This window comes from Mercenaria mercenaria, chromosome 19 (genome assembly GCF_021730395.1).
Source record: "Mercenaria mercenaria strain notata chromosome 19, MADL_Memer_1, whole genome shotgun sequence".
Taxonomy (NCBI): domain Eukaryota; kingdom Metazoa; phylum Mollusca; class Bivalvia; order Venerida; family Veneridae; genus Mercenaria; species Mercenaria mercenaria.
The window spans coordinates 32,055,324-32,074,793 of record NC_069379.1 but is presented as its reverse complement, the minus strand read 5'-3'; the positions used below and the strand labels follow the sequence as shown (position 1 = coordinate 32,074,793).

Below are 19,470 nucleotides of genomic sequence, written 5' to 3'. Positions count from 1 at the left end.
GAAAACCAACATAGTGCATTTGCGACCAGCATGGATTCAGTCCAGCCTGTGCATCCGTGCAGTCTGTTCAAGATCCATGCTGTTCGATAACGGTTTCTGTAATTGCAATAGACTTTGAAAGCAAACTTGGATCCTGACCAGACTGCGCGGATGCGCAGGCTGGTCTGGATCCATGCTGGTCGCAAACGCACTATGTTGGTTTCCTCATGATGCAGCTCATATATGGACAAACCGCAGCAAGTTGAAAACTGGGGACAGCGAAAAGTTGTATTGGTTGATTGCAAATGATATCTAGGTTGCATATGAAATAAATATATCTCTAGATGTTTCTGTTTTCTCAGTTTTCACAAAACGCATCCGTATTCGACTCAACGCAGGTCGGATCCGCGTGCAAATCGCATCACAAGCCTGTTTTAATCCCGGGCTGCTGTGACTCGAATTGCATCCGCCATGCCAACGATGTAAACATTGGGTCATTTCATTCACAAGAAAATTACTTCAAGTATCACTATTCATAATTTTGTTTCTCCTCTGATATTTCGGTGGAACTAAGATAGTTCTTAAATGATACTCTTGTTTCCATTTATGGAAGGCCGTACACGCCATAATGTTAAAATGGAAGTATATATGTTAGAGCTAAAACATGACTTTTATCGGAAGTCGTCTCAGGTTATTTGAATGGTCATGAATATGTTGCAAATGATGTGAAAAAGACATTTTCAAAATGCAAAAATAAGCGTGAAATTTGAACATTATTTTTAAATTATGGGCTCTTTTTTAATATGTGTGCCTATTTTTATCTGATATTTTGGACTTAAAGGCTCATTTCTATCTCTGTCATGTTAGAGACTGATTAAAACTAATAGTCTTTATGACTTTTCTCCCGTAATGAATCATACAAAATCAAATGCAGATAAACATTCGCGAAAAAATGCAATAAAATGACCACAGGGTGCAAACCGACAGAGGGTACCTCAGTAAACTGTTCATATCGTTCTTAAAACTGAACATTTTGACAGCACTTTGTATCGGTACTTGACAGTGACAATGTAAAATGGGAAAATATGAGATGAAACATTCATCTATAGGTAAGAGACCACCAATTAAAATATATAGGGAACTTACTGGGAATAAGGTAAGCGTATACCTTGGAATAAGTAAGTGTTATCCATGTACTGTATTAACAGTATTTTATTATACATTTTGACAAAATTTGCTGCAAAAAGTTTTATCTTACATATTTCTTCTACCGTATCGACGATGTTAACAGGGGGTCAGCTCGTTCATACGAAAATTACTTAAATAAAGTAACAATATTCATATGTTTTTCGCTGGTAATTGAGTGGCACTAAGGCTGTTCTTGTAAGAAATGTAATTAGATATATATGTTTCAATTCATGGAATGCCTTACACGCCATAATGTTATAATGGATACTGTGGGAAAACAACTGATGTTCTCTCACCATATGGTGTTCACTCGACAGAATATATTTTTTTCTTACATTAAAACAAACAAAACTCCTCTAAATATTATTTATACATGTACTCTGGTAAAATCATGAAAGATTACATCAAAAAGTTTTCAAAACTGGGCCTATTCCTTTCTCATAAATTTTACCTATTTGCACATCCGAGACAGGTAAATGGAGTTAATAACAATTTAACAAACTTACATTTCGAATGAATTTCAGCAAAATATATTTTGTCAATGTTAATCTTCGATAAATATGATACAATTGTTCTTATACTCATAACATACATTAGGCAAAGTATGTTCACTAAATGTATACACATGCTTAAATAACTATCTTGGTTGGGCAAAATGGATAGGAAAATCAAATTTTAAACATACGTCCTGTGATAATCTAACATGTAATATGCACTCAGTGAACATAGATAAGTGTCAAATAATTTCGAACACATCCATAACATGATCAAAATTTAAAGCCATTCAGAAAGTAGAACAAAGATAAACGTTATTGATAACCGTCTATATCACTACCGGTAATTTAATTATAGCTTTTTTGTAGGTCTTTCATATATATTAAAACACTGAAAAGGATTTATTTGAAATTGGTTTATAATTGCTCAGATTTAAATAATTTACAAGCAAAAGTTCTTGTTTTAACGGTATGTATTCTAAACTAAATGTATGTGATCGTTTCGCAGCTGTGGGTTTATATGCAAATAGTCTACCTTGTGTTTTGCGTACAGCTATGCAAGATGATATATAAGGGTACAAAATGACATAAAAACCCGAGGTCCGTTGCATATGTTGGGCAAAAAACCTGTCTTCAATCAATTACAGATGACATATATCTGAAACACTAGTCTGTATCCAACAACAGACTACAAGATAATTGTAGTCAGGGCCGCTCCGGGTGACAATGTATACATTGACCTGGCTACAATGTCCACAAGTGTGCCTTTGACCTTTTTGAACGTAGGTAAATGGCACGTTAGTTGCTTAATTTTTGTAATCTGACTAACGTACTTGATGTTCTAAACGAAGATCTAAGAACGACCCATTCACATACGTCTTCTGTATATTTTGGAATTCCAGTATTGCTATTTTTATTTTAATCAATCAGACGACTTGTTCGAATGTCAAAGAGTAAGAAAAATGTGCAGTCATTCCAGGGCTCGAACCCGGGACCACTCGCTTACAAAGCATGTGGCCTACCGACTGAGGTAATTGGCTATCTGACACATTTTGACATAAGAAATGTAAATATCAAAAGTCAAGGCTTACAGGTAGATTTGCAAAATGTTGTAAGTTAAGCTCTGATTGGCTAGCGAAATGGTCGTCAGAACGAGGCTATGGATAGGTCGTTCTCAGATCCTACGCGTAGCGTAATAGGAGATGTACTTTAGTCAGATTGTTAATTTTGATTTGCTAAAGCATTTACGGTCAAATGATGTTATTGAATTGTTGTAACACTCAATGAGACATCAGCTTATTGGTTAAAATGTGTTGCTTTGAGTAATGAAGCTTTCGTTACGATCTTGGAATGTAATGTTTTTTGTGTAATTTGAAGTAGTTTATAGCTGCCTGGCTATACATTTGATTCTGAAATTTGCAATTGAGTAAAGAAACTACTAGTGGGAATTTCAACACGAATTTCCATGCACAATTGAGGGTAGTTGTCTTTGAATGGAAATAGGAAAAAAATGAATAGGCTATGTTCATATAAAATAGTATTGTTTTGTGTCTGAAAATCTAGTTGACAGGAAAATGGCACCTCATGAGTCAACGAAAGTTTTGAGGGTGTCCTGTACAACTGAATATTTTGTTATATCATTTTTACAGCTTTGTTTGTTGGTTTTTTTGGTAACAAGTTACATTGCTTCAATAAAAGCAAGTATTTAGATCCCATAGGAATAGCAACTGCTTACTCTTTCACATATTTACCGCTGTTGTTGTAAGAGGGAAAGTTCAAACGTCACTTCATTATTTACACGTTTCATTAAAATGTCCGCTTAACCCTTACCATTCTTTGCAGGACTGATTCCGCCTATGCGACCAGTGCAGATCACGATCATCCTGATCTGATCAAGATGAGACTGCACTGATGTGCAGGCTGTTCATGATCTGCGCTGTTCGCTACTCAGCCAGTACTTGTTTTGGTAAGCACCCCTTTTTACAGTTAATGTCACTGTCCAAACTGAAATTATTGACTTTCATTACAAACATATGAAATTGTATTTACAGGCATTATAGGTTTGTGTTGTCTGATCACAGTCAAGTTCGTCTCTGATCACAGTGACCAGCAATTCACATTCCAGTTCTCATTTTATGTGTACGCAATAACCGGAAGTGCCACAGTAGCCATTTCACTAGCGTCAGTATGTGGATACGTATGTGTAAAGTCGTGTAAGCTGAGGGAAGATTATGATTCTCAGATAAGCAGCGAGGATAGCGATCGAGAAGAAGCGTCACTTCTGAATACAAATTAGGTGTACAAATTAGATGTACTAATGGGCAGAAAACTAAATAGCCTTATTACACCATTGCATAGTTTAGGGTCATTAGACAAAAACCTGCTGTGAACAATTACGGCATAAAAGACATATTTAGCGCACAAGCTACTTATATACCATGCACAAGCAGAAAATTGATCAATATCAAATATTAAAGCTATATATCATACCCATATTTTTTAAATATGAAAACACGTACAGTTACTACATAATTATATTTTATGTAAAAACAAAACTAACAAGTGTATTTGTACCAACAGTACAACGCATTAAATTTATTTGAAATACAGCTAAACACATTATAAATGTGTACGACAACTAAACAACTGGAAGTTGTTTATCCAGTAATATTATATACATTTCTCAAATGCGCTTATTCGATTGGTCGAAAGGAGTGCACGCGCGGGTCCGCAAAAGGCGATATTGACCTGTAAAAGTGATAATTACTCTTATATGTATGAATTTGGGCCAGTCAAATGAGTGCATTTGAGAAGGGCATATAATGTACTAGTAACAATTATAGACTTATGTTTCGGTCAATATGTGTTTTACGGACCTTTAAAAATGATATTGACTTCGGGCTACGTCCTTGGTCAATATCATGTTTAAGGTCCGTGAAAACACATATTAACCGAAACATAAGTCAGTAACTGTATAAGAATGCGTAGTGATTAACTTAAAAAAGGAGATGAAATCTTTAACATGTAATGTGTTTTACCAGATTTTGTGTTAAATCCTCTTTTACTAAGGTTTTATCAGTATTTACAATTCTAACATGCGTTTCTCTGTTAAAATACTCTAACGCTAGAATGATGTCACGTTAACGTGCGGTGACGTCAATGTTTTTGTTGCGACTAAGAAAAAGCGCACCTCGTATATAACCGACGTATAACCGCCCATCGTACATAAATAAGTGTTAAAACACTCTTTTGTTATAAATTATTTCTTAAATAAGAAGTTGCATTACATTTATCAATTATCTTCCTATAAGATTCCAGGTGTGCTGGACCAACTTATCGCCCCTGCTAAATTTGCTTTAAACGTTTGGATGACATGGCAAGAAAGTTAGTATTTCATAGTTTGTAAAATTGTGATTAGCGTTAGTCTTGTTTAAAAAACTAGTTTTGAAATACAGATATTTCTAGGATTGTCAGCAAAATCTTACAAAAGTGTGGTGCTTAGGTAAAGACGTCTCTTTTATATTTTTGTTTCTAACTTTCCATTAGAAATATTAGATTGACCATTCTAAAGTATGAAACACCCTTGATTCATGTGGAGTTGTTGAGATGGGGGTTGACAAGGATTAACATGAACAAGAAATATCTTTAAAAATGATGGTCGGCGAATTGTAATAAGGAAAGAAGTTTATGAATTTTTCATCTAACATTCATCTTTCATCTAACATTTTTCAAATTGCAAAACTAAACACCGCACTTTAACAATTTAAATGGTTCTGTTTTAATTTTTCGCAAAGGTTTCGTAGGGTTGCAATTTTGTTTCGTTTATCCTTAGACGAATAATTACAGCAGTAGTTTGATGAAGATTCATGAAGCGGTTCATGAGAAGAGGTCATTAAACGTGTTTATATTTTTAGCTAAATTGGTCCCTATCCCAATTTGTAACAAAATAGCAGGAGACCTTACGATATTGTTACACACTGAGTTTGATAAAAATCCATTACATTTTAGTGGTTAATGCGAAGAAATGCATATCTACTTTTAGCTATAGTGGTCCCTAATAGGGCCCAAGTTCCTATATAAATGAATTTGGAAGAGGACCTTATAATGATGCTCCAGACCAAGTATGACAAAGCTCCACCAAGCTGTTCATGAGACGCTGTATAAAGGCATTTCTAGTTTTAGCTTTAGCAGCCCCTAAAAGGGGTCAAATGTCCCAGCTGAACAAAGTTGGCTGCGGGCCTAAAAAAAGATGCTACAAATCAAGTTTGATTAGAATACATGAGAAAAAATCAATTAAAGGATTTTTTTATTTATTATTTTTATTTATTTCTAAAATAGGCCAACTGATCCCGCTTTAACAAATGCATATTCGCTATTCATGAATCTTGGGACAATGACGTCACACCAATAAAAAAGTGAAGGTCAAGCAAAACATACAATTGTAATTATTTCAATATTTCTGTTTCATAAGCAAAGTTTGACCGTAGTCATATCACATAGATAAACTGTATGCAGCGTACCTTCGTTTCAATGTAATGAGATTCAGTCATTATATAGCATATACATAATAAAACAGATTTCAACTGAGTTCAATATTTGCATACAATACTAAAGAAAAATATTCATATATAATAAATCAGTTAAATAATTTATAACAAATATATCAAAGCAAACAAGTACTCATTTTAATATGCAATCTGAATAAGTCACAAAAGCAAGAAACCTTTTCATATACAGACGACAATTATAACAAGGAAAATCTTTTAAAAAGCACTTCTCTACATAAAAGACTCTTATCACACCCTTATTCATGTGATACGCAGACCGTATTCAGCTCTTTCTTTAATTTGATATATGTTGGTATTTGAACAGGTATTTATCATATTTATTAAACTTACTTATCATTTTGAGATATTTCAATATTCTTGCTAAATATACTGAGCCAAAGTTAGCTTTAAAACTGTGAACAGCGTCGTTTAGGATAAACGCTTTGTCTACATTTCACTCAGCGTAGCACAATCAACAGAGTGAAAGAAATTGACACTCTCGTCCAATCAGGCAGAGTGTTGCATAAATCTTCCCTTTTGATAAATTATCTATAATGCGTTATCAAGTAGTTTGATTTGCAAACTGAAGTCACGTGGCATAGGTAACGAGTTCGCCGAAAAAGGATGAGCCGTGTTTAGCTGAGAATTGTTAAATGCTTGCTTGCATTCTATGCTTCCACATCCTACCCGATCACTGTCTTATCAGTTCTAAAAATAGAAAAATACAACGGATTTGTATACAAACACGATCTCTCCTATCGATATATAATGAGCTACGGAAGTGCGGCTGTATAAGCAGTCAGTCCACTCGGGGCATGAAATACATACAGAAAATATACTATTCCATTTTAACTTTTTGTTAACAATTTAGTAATGAAGTTACGTACATTTAAAGAACGCTCTAGATCATTTTAAAACGTATTGCTACACTTATTTCTTTTCTTATCGTATTTTATGACATCTTTCAACATTTTATTGTTTATATTTAGAGGTCAATGTTTTCGGTTTAATATCACATGCTTTGTGAGTCATATTGGAAAAACCCTCGCTCGGCATCAAATTGTCTGAGGATTAAAACTAATTGGATATAATATATTAATTGAAAACCAGTCTACCATGTAAGTATCATTTTAACACTTTTAAGATTTTCTTTTATATAAACAGAAAATGATTTACCGTGTATTTTCTTGTAGATTAGAACACGTTTCGCAAAATGACCTACTTTTAGCGCCAAGGGAAGTAATGCGTCCATTTACGCCTGAAAAGGAAACAAGATTAGTATCCCTTCCTGGTGTAATTCGAACGTGTTTGTTTGCCAGACGGATTTACAGGCTGATTATGCTCTATATTGGTTACAAAGAATAATTTGTGTTCAGCGTTTATAATGAATTATCGCTGCGCATGCGCATTCAGCGATTTATATGATATGAGGACACTTATAATTAAATTTGTATCATAAAATGTATATAAAACAAGAACATTTTTTTTTCAAACATCGTTGTACTATACAAGGGTCTTATTTAAAATTTCTCTAATAGATGTAAAACTTATCATATGACAAAAAAGAAGAAAATGGCGTTCACAGCCTTTCAAAATATTCTTGCTTAGAACATATATAGATCTATATAACATGGACAACTGTACACAAAACATCTTTAGTTAATTACAGTTGATTATGAATTACTTTAGTGTTTTTAGTCAAGTAAGATTTTTTTTCTAGGCTTCGTAAGTTCTTTATTAACAAAATTATATTTTGATCATGCTTTTTTTGTTAAAGCGCAAAACACCAAAACATATTGACATTTAGTTTATATTGATATTTACCTAACTGTTTATGTTTCTCATTGTCAGATATACATGTTATATTATACTACGAGTATGTGAAGATATTTAAAATGTGCAATTCATCCGTTAATGAATAACAGTTTATAAAAGTAAACTGAAATTGATGTATTTTGATATAAAGGTGCAGCGATACCATTACATTTCTATGGAAAAATGAATGCGTACATAGCAACAACTATTTTTGCTGAACTGAAAGAGATCCTACAGGGGTGTTGCAGATATTCTTCAAGGTGCTCTAAAATCTGTGCCGCATCTGGAACAGCCGTTCTTCTACCGATTGCCTTTTGGCTCCAATTTGCAGCTACAATTACTGATGAGTGGATGCTGGTAACTAGCACATCACTAGATGAAAATAATTACTTTGGATGTTTTACTTCGGGTACGTAAAAGTTTGCTTTGGATTTATTAATATTTTTTACGTTGTCAGATAATTACACCCTTTCTTTTGAGCAAGTTCATCATAGTTTGCAGATGTAATATAAAATTGAAATATGTAACGTTACATTATTTACGTATAAATTATTTTAGAACTATACTATCCATTATTTCATTACAAACCTTTAAAAGAGTCTAAAAACAGACAAGTCAAATATTAACCAAGTTAGTTCCAAAACAGAAAGCTCTTCAAAAGACTATACCATACAGTATTTTTTCTGTTTCTGAAGATTGAGGAAGACAATCTGAAAATGTCTGTGTCAGGTTTACGATAAACAATTTTATAGTCAGGGAATGCATGTGGTTTAACCCTTACCCTGCTAAACTTCAATAATGAACTTGTCCATCGTTCAAATTGGACAGTACCATTAACTGTTAAAAGGGCTGCTTACCAAAAACGTACTGACTGAATGGCGAACAGTGTAGACATTGATCAGACTGTTCATTTTCATTGACTATAATAAACAAGTGGATAGTCCTATGAAAAATGTTTAACCAATGTATATAATTCTGACTTAGTTTTAAATTTTAAGTTTTATTTTTGCTGCAGCGAATGAAGAAAGCATGTGTTTATGTGTACTCGAGATAACGTCCAATGTCATTATGTTTAAAGAATATAACAGTTTTATTTTTGCTGCAGCATATGAAGAAAGTAGTTGTTTATGTGTACTCGAGATAACGTCCAATGCCATTGTGTTTAACAAATATAACAGTTTTATTTCTGCTGCAGCGAACAAAAAAGCAGGACTGGTATTTATGTGACTCGAGATAACGTCCAATGTCATTTTGTTTAACGGATATAACGGGTTTTATTTTCATTGCAGCATACGTAGAAAGAAGTCCGTACGTTCGTTCGAGATTACGTCCAGTGTCATTATGTTAAACGAATATAATGTTTTTAATTTCATTGCAGCGTATGAAGACAGCAGGTGTTTATGTGTGCTCGAGATAACGTCCAATGTGATTCTGTTTTTGCTGATGATTATTGGGTTTGGAGTGTGCTGCCGAACTTGCTGTCACAGTATAACTCTCAATTCTTGTAAAGTATGCTTTGTGTGTATCATCTCGTTGATAAGTCTGATACCAGGTAAGTTAAAGTTAGGCACTAGCTTAGTAAGATCTGATACCTACTTTATGTGAAAATGATTTTCGAAACAATAAATGCTTAATTACAAAATTTCGAAATAGCATATCAAAAATGTTCGCCAAACAATGCACAAGACACAGCTTTAAGGTCAATATCGAATCACACAGGGTGTATTCTGTAACCAGTTTTCCCACAAGAGATTTTCAAGTAACTTTGTAGCTCTGGCTGTGCTTGATGCGTCAATGCCTATAGAGTTCTCCTTTTACATTTTAAGTATTGAATAAACGTAACCGTCTCGATAATCTAGTGGTATAGCGTCCGCTTTGAGTGCGGAAGGTCGTGGGTTTGCTCCTCGACTGTGTCATACCAAAGACGTGAAAAACGGTACTAGTAGCTTCCTTGCTTGACGCTCATCATATAAAGGGAAACTGGCCTCTTCTCTCATACCCTCGTGGTGATATATTCCATTAGGAATGGGGTGTCGAGAGTAATTAAAATAAGTTGAAGAACTTGTTTCGACCTAAAATAAATTAGTATAAACTAAACGTTCGTTATAATATTATATAGAAATAGGAAATACAGATCAATATAATTGCACCTTTACTAATCCTACCTGTCAGGTATTACTCCACCTGTTCATAAATGTGACATTTTGATACAAGCAAAACTAGTATCTGGAATGTAGTATATAGGCATAGCAAGTACAGATCAATATAATTGCACTTTTACTAATCCTACCTGTCAGGCATTACAACACCTGTTCATAAATTTGACATTTTGATACAAGCAAAACTAGTACCATAAATAAGCTGAGCAATTTTGATATTGTGTCTGAAACCCTTTCCATTTTCCACTCAACTGTTTGATTGCAAGGGAGGTAAAGTAATGGATACCTCTGCTCATAAGTACTTGGCTAACGCAAGAGTAGTCATTCTTTTTGGTCACAGCTTTAAATTAAATATTAAAACTTCAGTTATTGATATAAACAAAACTTTCTTCAATTTCACATTTGTAAAATCATTTGTGTTTATTTGAAATACTTAAAAATCAATTTCAGGATTTTATTTAATGCTTTTTTACTTTTTTGTTTTCAATTTTAATAACGGCATGAGCTAGGACTGTAGAAGACGTATGTGCTCCCTCCTAGTCTAATTTCACACTTGGGCATCAGCAGCTTGAAGGGTCAACAATTATCTTATTTATATATATATTTATTAGCCCACCATCATCAGATAGTGGGCATCAAATCCCTCTGCGTCCGTGGTCCGTCCGTCCGTCAGTCAGTCCGTCCGTTAACAATTTCTCGTTATCGCATCTCCTCAGAAACTACTGGGGGGATTTTAACCAAACTTTGTCAGAATGATGTTTTTGTCGTAGGGCAAATTATCTCACGCTAATTTGTATATTAACTTGTGATTTTGAATAAAGTATACGGTAAAACATAATTAATTAATCAGACATGTTGTTTTTAATTTCATTACTATCCGTTTTATTGAAATACATAACTGGTCCAGGGGAAATAATCAAATGCAGTCCTCCCCGTAACCGCCCACAACCCTCCAATATAATCTATTCGTACCTGTAGTACACTAATATCTTACTAACCTGTGACCCGTAGCGTTTATGATGAATGCAACGCTTCATTGCATTCACCTTCGTTATACTATAGTAATCGCTACGTTGTCTGCATATATTACTTATATAGTAAATAAACATACATATATCTTGGATATTGTCTTACAGGTTAGTTAGATATTTTACTCATTCATTATACTCTAAATATGTACTGTAATATATTTAGATAGTTTATCAGTAATTACTTTATCAAAAGGAATCATTGTTTCATTCTCATATACATGTACTTCCATCATGATTATTTAGATTTGCATTCACCTTCGTTATACTATAGTAATCGCTACGTTGTCTGCATATATTACTTATATAGTAAATAAACATACATATATCTTGGATATTGTCTTACAGTTGTAGTGTCCAGCCAGTCCAAAAGGACCCACGTCCACATACCAACAATAACAAATTTGTTGCCACGTTATGAGGCTGAGGCCATAGCCACCAATGAGGGTGTAAATGGGCAGTTAATAGCTCTACCGGCTGGAAGCAGGCCGTGACAACTGGCGCCCAGACAGGATTTTGGACATTGGAATGATCACTACAAAATATGATCTTATTTTGGATTACATGGAAAATTTAAATAATCAGTAATATACTGCCATGTGACGTCACAAGAACTCTGCACATCTATTGGATATTTTATCCGATTGACCTGGTCAAATATGTAATTTGTTTACATTCAACCGGACCTTACATTTAACACGTGTACTGATATCCCTACTCGTTGAGCTGCTGAGGATGGAGATCTCCGACGTTAGAATTATGTAGGCCTACGGGAACTGTTTTACGTTATAATCTTCGAGGAGGATCAGCACAGAGGATTCCTACGGATGACACTTAACTTTTTGAATTGATGTCAAATATTTTACAGTTTGACATATATGTTTAGTATGGTTCTACGTGTGTCTTAGTGTTTAGTGATAAACTGGAATAAGTGGTTAGTGTTTTAATATTATATTTGGAGTTAGGATCAAACAAGTAAGTGTATTTTCTAGGAACTATGATTTTTGTTTAAATTTTGATAAATTTTTGACAATAGGTATTATATAAGCTTTATTTTTTGCCTTACATATTTTGGTAAACCTCAGTGATAAATATAGCCCGTTATTAATACAATTTGAAAAAGTACGCTTTTTGAGTAAGCTAAAACAAAGCGAGTATATTCGTCTTGGGAAATTCAGGGTCACAAGCACTACATAACACCTTGTTATTAACAACCCGATAGTCCTATAGTTGCTATAAATATAAAACCAATACCTATAATACCTATATCCTTGATAGCCGAGTGGGTAGAGGCGCTTGGACATAGCGCATTGTAAAGCTTGCAAACTATTGTGTGCAGGTTCGATTCCAGCTCGGGCCATATTTTTTTTCAAAGCATTTTATACATTTTTTTGTGTGATATTAGTTTTGCTTCTTTTCGCACCAGCATGATGCGATAAGAACTTAAAGTAAAAACTAAAGAAATCATTTTAAATCGTGTGATTTAAAATTGAATTTTGCTCGGGTAACACAATTCATCAGAAAGTATAAAAATATCGCATCGCTGAGTAAATATCATTGGCGCGTTATTTCAAGAAATTTCACAGAGGCTGTAAAGTCTTGATAAATAAGTAAGAAATAACAGAATTTCTGTGTATCTTCCGGAACATTTTTCAAGACGTACAACTGCGGCGACGGAACACATACTTATTCACGACAGATACATTCACGCGATATTCAACGGAACATTTTCAAACTACTATTGAAAGTTAAATTTACTTTCATACATCATTTTTCAACAACATACTGTTTTATGCGTTCATAAGTTCATTATCAAGTAATATAGATAAAACAGCCATGTTCCAGTGAGTGGACGTATTATTGACTAATACGTTTACCAGGGCTGATATTGACAGTTGTCGATTTGGTGTAGTGGTAAGGCGTTTGACTTGAGATCTGAAGGTCCGAGGTTCGAGACGTACTAGTTACCAAAGATTTTTCTTTACATATTTAGTGCATATAAGTAAAAAGAGTAATTGTTAGACATAAATATTCATAATTAGTATCAGTCTAAATGGTTCATTAGTGAGTACCAGACATTCGGTAAGTAAAGGGAACAAATGGCGTATACCTTGAAAAGGGGAGTAACCAAGTAAGTATCAGGAATAGAAATATTAGAAATAGTACGAAATAAGTAGAATAGATAAAACCTGCTAAGGGAAGTAACTGTTTGATATACAAAGTAGTTATATAGCAAATATCATTATATAGTTAAGCTTGGTATTTGCAACTGTACTGAAGTATTTTGACTCCATTTTACTATAAAGTGTGACTGTTTGGGTTTGGTGAACTGAGTTCTTATAGTTCACGCCTTGTTGAATTACAGTTTGCAATTTTATGTATATAACAGTGTGAAGTGTGTGAATGATTTTGAACTGAAGTGTTCATTGTTGTTGTTGTTGTGTTACTTTAAATACTGAATCCCTATCCCCTGAAAATAAACCCATTGTGTATCCAAAGTGAATTCTATTGCACATTGTGAAATAGAAATATTTTTAGCTGTAGTGTTCAAAACAATATTGAATGAAAAATTGTGTTCATCAGTGACATGTAAGGAAATATAGTGAATTGAAAAGTGATAGTGACGCTGTAAATAAATTGAAAGTGAAATATAATTCGTACAATACGGACAGGAGTATTCTAAAGGAGAATGGCTTCAAATATATCGGAAAGGGAAATGAGACTTCGGAGAAGAGAGCAACAAAGAGAAGAGGAGGAAAAGAAAAGAAATGATCTATCAGAAATAGAAAGGATACAATTGGAGATAGAGTTAATAAGGAAACAGAGGGAACAATTACTAGTCCAAAGACAAAGTGACTCTACAAGGAGAAATGTTGAGCTAGGAGCAAGCTACGCCCCTGGAGATAGTGTTGCCGAGGAAGGAGTATTTAGTACAATAGATGAAATAGGTTTCGATGCAGAAGAGATAAGCAAGAATTCTAGCTTTTCATATGAAGAGGATGAATATGAGAATAAGGCTGACGAGAGTCATCAACTAAATGAGCAAGCTGAAAGGCTGTATAAAGAGCTAACAAACCTGACTCCCATAGTGAGTAGCCAAGCAAAGATGGAAAGCAAATACAACAAGGAACAAGATAGCAATAATACAAAAAGAAAGGACACAGCTGGAAATAGGGAGAGATATAAAATGCAAAGCTACCGAGAACAGTATACAGGAGAACAGATAAGCATAAACAGTAATGGGAGTTATATGGATGAGAATAAATCCAATTATAACGAAGTACACATACTCGAACATCCTGATACGGAATTAATAGAGCATAATAGGGTCAGTACAGGAGGAAATAAAGTTTATAGGAAAATAGCATATAAAACAGGGAGAGATGAAACATCAGATAGCCAGTATAGGCTAACACCATTTAATAGAGGAGGATTGGCAATGACTGAAAGAAAACAAAAAGGAGAGGAAAGTAGGATAAAAGAGACATCTGAAGATAGACAGCTGCAACCAGATGCAGAAACATTTATAAACGAGAATACAATAAGGAAATTAGAACAGAAAGAATATGAATTAGCAAGATTGCTAAAAGAGCAGGAAAGTATGCATCAAAAGAAAAGTACGGAACAGAGAGATCAAGAAAACGATATCAGATTAGAAAGACAAATGTTAAAGGCAGAAGTAGAGTACTACAGAAATCAGTTATTGGAAGAGAAAAGAAGAAGTGAAAAGGAGATGCATCACAATCAAGAACTCCTGGAGAACAGATTGAGGAGAGAAATAGAAACCCAAGTGCGCAGAGAAATTGAACAAACAATAGCAACACAAATGGAAGAGAAAATCCGAAAAGAGATAGAGGAGAGAAAGCGTGTAGAAATGGCAGAGCAAAGAAAAAGGATGGAAAGAGAAGAAAAGGAAAAGTTAGCAAAATTAAAGAGAGAAAAACAGAAGGGAGAAGAATTGAAATTGCTTGAAAGGATAGAAAATCTTAAGAGCATAGAAAAAGACATGGATCTAAAGAAAGAAGAAGTATTGTCAGAATCTGAGGTATCAGAAGATGAAGAAGATATTATCATACAAGAGAGACTGGCCAATCTAAAAATAGAAATGGAATGTCTACAAGAACGAATACAGAGGAAGAGCAAAGATGATAGCAAAAAGAAGAATACAAAGAGAAGCAAGACTTCAACGGCTTCTACAGATAAAACAATCGGAAAGCCTAGGTTACCTCAATTTGATGGCGCGCAATTTGAGGAATGGAAACTAGAGGTCACCAGTTTGATACAGTCTGGTCTCTATCAGGACTATGTTCTAGCACAAGCTGTTAGAAATTCCATCACATCGAATGCGAGGAAGGTGTTGCAAACTTTAAGACCATCAGCTTCAACCACAGAGATCATGAAAAAGATGGAGGATATATATGGCAATATACGCAGTGGTGACTCAATAATTCATGAATTTTACTCTGCCAGACAAAATGAGACAGAAGCATGTTCTGAGTGGGGAGTCAGGATAGAGACACTGTTTAATCAGGCTTTAGAGAGAGGAGAAATAGAAGAGTCTAGAAAAGACAAGAAGCTGAAAGAAAGATTTTGGAGAGGCCTCAGATCAGAGAAGATAAAGCTTACGACAAGATCATCGTATGAATCCAGTGATTCTTTTGACATACTGAGAAGAAAAGCAAGGATAGAAGAAATGGAAATGAAACTCGAACGTTCATCTGTAAAACCTGAGAAAGAGAAAGCATCTCAAGAGACCAAAACAACAACAGAAGAAATAAAGGTGTGCCAGCCCTTGCACAAAACAGATGAGACTAAAGGTAAAATGGATCAACTTCTGAAGAAAATGGAGGAGTTAGAGAGAGAAATAAGAGAAGTTAAGAAAAATCAACAAACGGAATACCTTGATAGAGGAAGAGATGCATATGGATATACACCCAAATATGGATCATATAATGAAGGATATAGACGAAGAGGTGCTGGAAGATATGGGTACAGAAGAGGATTTAGAGATCATAGACCCAGTGAAGAGTCTAGAAATTCACGTTCAGATGATAGGAAACAAGAGGAAGATTCCAAGTCAAAACAAGCACCACAAGAGAAAGATATCAAGGCAGACAAGAAGGATTTAAACTGAGTGAGGTCTCCGTTGAGGGGCAAACTGGAGACAAACTTGATGGCCCCTTAGATAAGAAACATCTTTTCGATAGAATAATAGGAGCTAGTAATGAGAGTGAAATACTTGTTGAAGATAAACTGACAAAAGGACTTATAGACACCGGATCCATGGTAACAACAATTTCATCAAACTTTTACAATTCTCTTCACACAAAACCAACTTTACACTCATTAGATGATTTTGAACTAGACATCAGATGTGCAAGTGGAGAACGGTTACCTTATGTAGGTTACACAGAACTTAATATCAAGGTACCGTCATTAACAGATGAAGCCCTTCCAATTCTTGCTCTTGTGGTTGAAGATACCGAATATCATGAAAAGGTTCCTCTAATCATTGGCACAAATTTAATCCGTGAAATAAGGAAACAGTCTGAAATATCTGACAACCACACCTTACCCGAGTCCTGGAATATGGCTTTCAGCACTACAAATAATACTTCAGTAGGACTAGTAAAGGCCACCAAAGACATAAAACTACATCCAATGGAAACTAAAACAGTTATAGGATTTGTGCGAAAGCAACACCACACAAATGCAGCTGTAACTGAACCATTAGATGACACCTTCGAAAACCGGGCAACAGTATGTCCAAGGGTCGTAAACTTAAACAACCCAGGGAAAAGTGCACGCGTTCCAGTTCGAATCTGTAACCTGTCAGCAAAGATAATAAAGATTCCTGCAAAGGCAAACCTATGTCAACTTGAAGAAGTCAATGTTATCCGGGAAGCTCCCATTTTCGAACAAAAGACACCATCGAAGGACACCGACCATTCTAAAGAATCTGAAAAGGCAAGTAAAATAAACATCAATGATAAACCAACATCTGTATCACCAGCTAGTCTTCAACATCAGATGGCACCTGAAAAAGAAAACAAAAGCATAAATCAAAGTACAAATGATACAACAGATAAAGACAAAACAAGTAATACATATGGAGTGGATCTAGAAGATACTAACCTCACACCAGAACAAAAGCAAATGGTATATAATCTCTTCGATAAATGGCAAAACATCTTTCCGAAGAATTCCACAGATTTAGGCCACACATCAGCAGTGAAGCATGAAATAGAGTTGACAGATAATACGCCATTCAAAGAGCCATGTCGTCGTGTACCACCAGGTTTATTTACTGAAGTCAGAGAACACCTTCAGGAGATGTTGGACAGCAATGCCATTAGGCAGTCTAACAGCCCTTGGTCGTCTAATGTCGTAATCGTGCGGAAGAAGGATGGAAAGATCCGCTTTTGCCTGGACTTCAGGAAATTGAACCAACGCACTAAAAAGGACGCTTATGCCATACCCAGGATCGAAGACACTTTACATCTCTTGTCTGGATCGAAATATTTCTCGAAACTCGATCTCAAAGCTGGGTACTGGCAGGTAGAACTTCGAGAACAGGACAAGGAAAAGACTGCATTCCAGGTTGGAAGTGGACTGGGTTTCTACGAATGCAATAGAATGCCTTTTGGATTATGCAACGCCCCAGCCACTTTCCAACGACTTATGGAACGTTGCATGGGTCATCTGAACCTTCGTGACTGTCTTATATACTTAGATGACATCATCATTTTCAGTTCAGACGTTGAAAGTCACATCGAAAAATTGGACGCAGTATTTGGAAAACTTGCAGAGTATAACTTGAAACTTAAACCATCAAAATGCGAATTCTTCAAAACAAAGACAACCTATTTAGGCCATTTAATCTCTGCAGATGGAATTCAAGCAGACCCAGAAAAGATCGATGCTGTAAAATCTTGGCCAGTTCCAAAGTCAGTAAAGGAGGTTCGCCAATTTCTGGGATTTTCTGGATACTACCGACGTTTCATAAAAGGATTTGCTTCAATTGTACGCCCTCTAAACAATCTTCTAATTGGTCACCCAACAAGAAAACAAAAGCAAAAGCAGAAGACTCCTGTCAAGAAAACAAAATTCAAGTGGGAAAATGAACATCAGATGGCTTTTGAAAAAGTAAAAGATATACTTACCTGTCCTCCAGTGTTGGCCTATGCAGATTACACCAAGCCGTTTAAAGTGCATACCGACGCTTCTTGTACTGGATTAGGAGCTGTGTTATACCAGAGGCAAGATGACAAGGACCGTGTGATAGCTTATGCCAGCCGAAGCCTGAAACCTGCCGAGAGGAATTATCCAGCACATAAGCTCGAATTTCTCGCTCTCAAGTGGGCCGTGACTGAAAAATTTCACGACTACTTGTATGGCGGGAAATTCGAGGTTGTGACGGACAATAACCCTCTCACCTATGTAAGCACGACAGCAAAGCTCGACGCTACAAGCCAGAGGTGGATTGCGGCACTCGGTAATTACGATTTCACGCCAAAATACAGGAGCGGGCTACAAAATGCGGACGCAGACGGATTATCGAGGCGGCGACATCAAGTGGATCCCGAAGTTGTCCAGGCTTTAAGCACGGCAGCAACTATTGACACGGGTCCTTTCGTAGACAATCTGCAACTCCCAGATGAAGAGGCAACAGACGGAAATGACCCTGACATTCCAACAGAAGTTCTCCTCACTTTTAGTCTTTCCACCAAAGACTGGAGCAAAGCACAGATGCAAGATGGACTAATTTCGTATGTCATTGATCACCTCAGAAAAGGTTCGATTCCGATTAAGTCGGGCGACCATACATTTTCCGGTATCAGTGCATACATACGGGATTGGAAACAATTAGTCCTCATGCAAGGAGTGCTATACAGGCGACATCGAGTCTTTGGTGAAGAAAGATTGCAATTGATACTTCCGGAGAAGATCAGGATTGATGTATTCAGGGCATTACACGATGACCTCGGCCACCAAGGTCGTGATCGAACCACCTCACTATTCAAAGAAAGGTTTTATTGGCCCGGTATGGATGCAGATATAGCTGAAATGGTGAGGAAATGTGGACGATGTTTCAGGAGAAAGCAATTACCATCAAGAGCAAAACTCGTCCCTATCCAGTCGTCTTTTCCCATGGAGGTTATCTGCATCGACTTTCTGTCATTGGAAAGGCCGAAAGGAGGCTATGAGGACGTGCTGGTGATTACGGACCACTTCAGCCGCTACGCACAAGCGTATCCAA

The 19,470-nt window shown here is 35.7% G+C and overlaps 2 protein-coding genes across 3 annotated transcripts in view; both read left to right on the top strand.

Moving 5' to 3' along the window:
• Positions 1-12,051, top strand: part of LOC123541799 (uncharacterized) — a 326,932-nt gene extending 314,881 nt beyond the window's left edge. The window contains exons 1-4 of one of the 2 annotated variants that reach the window (XM_053531037.1): positions 7,039-7,326; positions 8,175-8,432; positions 9,402-9,575; positions 11,559-12,051. In XM_053531037.1, the coding sequence (XP_053387012.1) occupies positions 8,207-8,432; positions 9,402-9,575; positions 11,559-11,704 (546 nt within the window). In that variant the 5' untranslated portion in view covers positions 7,039-7,326; positions 8,175-8,206 and the 3' untranslated portion in view covers positions 11,705-12,051. Of the gene's footprint in view, positions 1-7,038; positions 7,327-8,174; positions 8,433-9,401; positions 9,576-11,558 lie in introns of those variants that run through there. The other variant, XM_053531038.1, reaches the window with a different exon arrangement.
• A 1,848-nt stretch (positions 12,052-13,899) lies between these two features.
• On the top strand, positions 13,900-16,344 carry LOC123541995 (trichohyalin-like). Its single transcript, XM_045327622.2, has one exon. The coding sequence runs from the start codon at positions 13,900-13,902 to the stop codon at positions 16,342-16,344; it is 2,445 nt and encodes an 814-aa protein (XP_045183557.1).
• Positions 16,345-19,470: the final 3,126 nt, after the last annotated feature.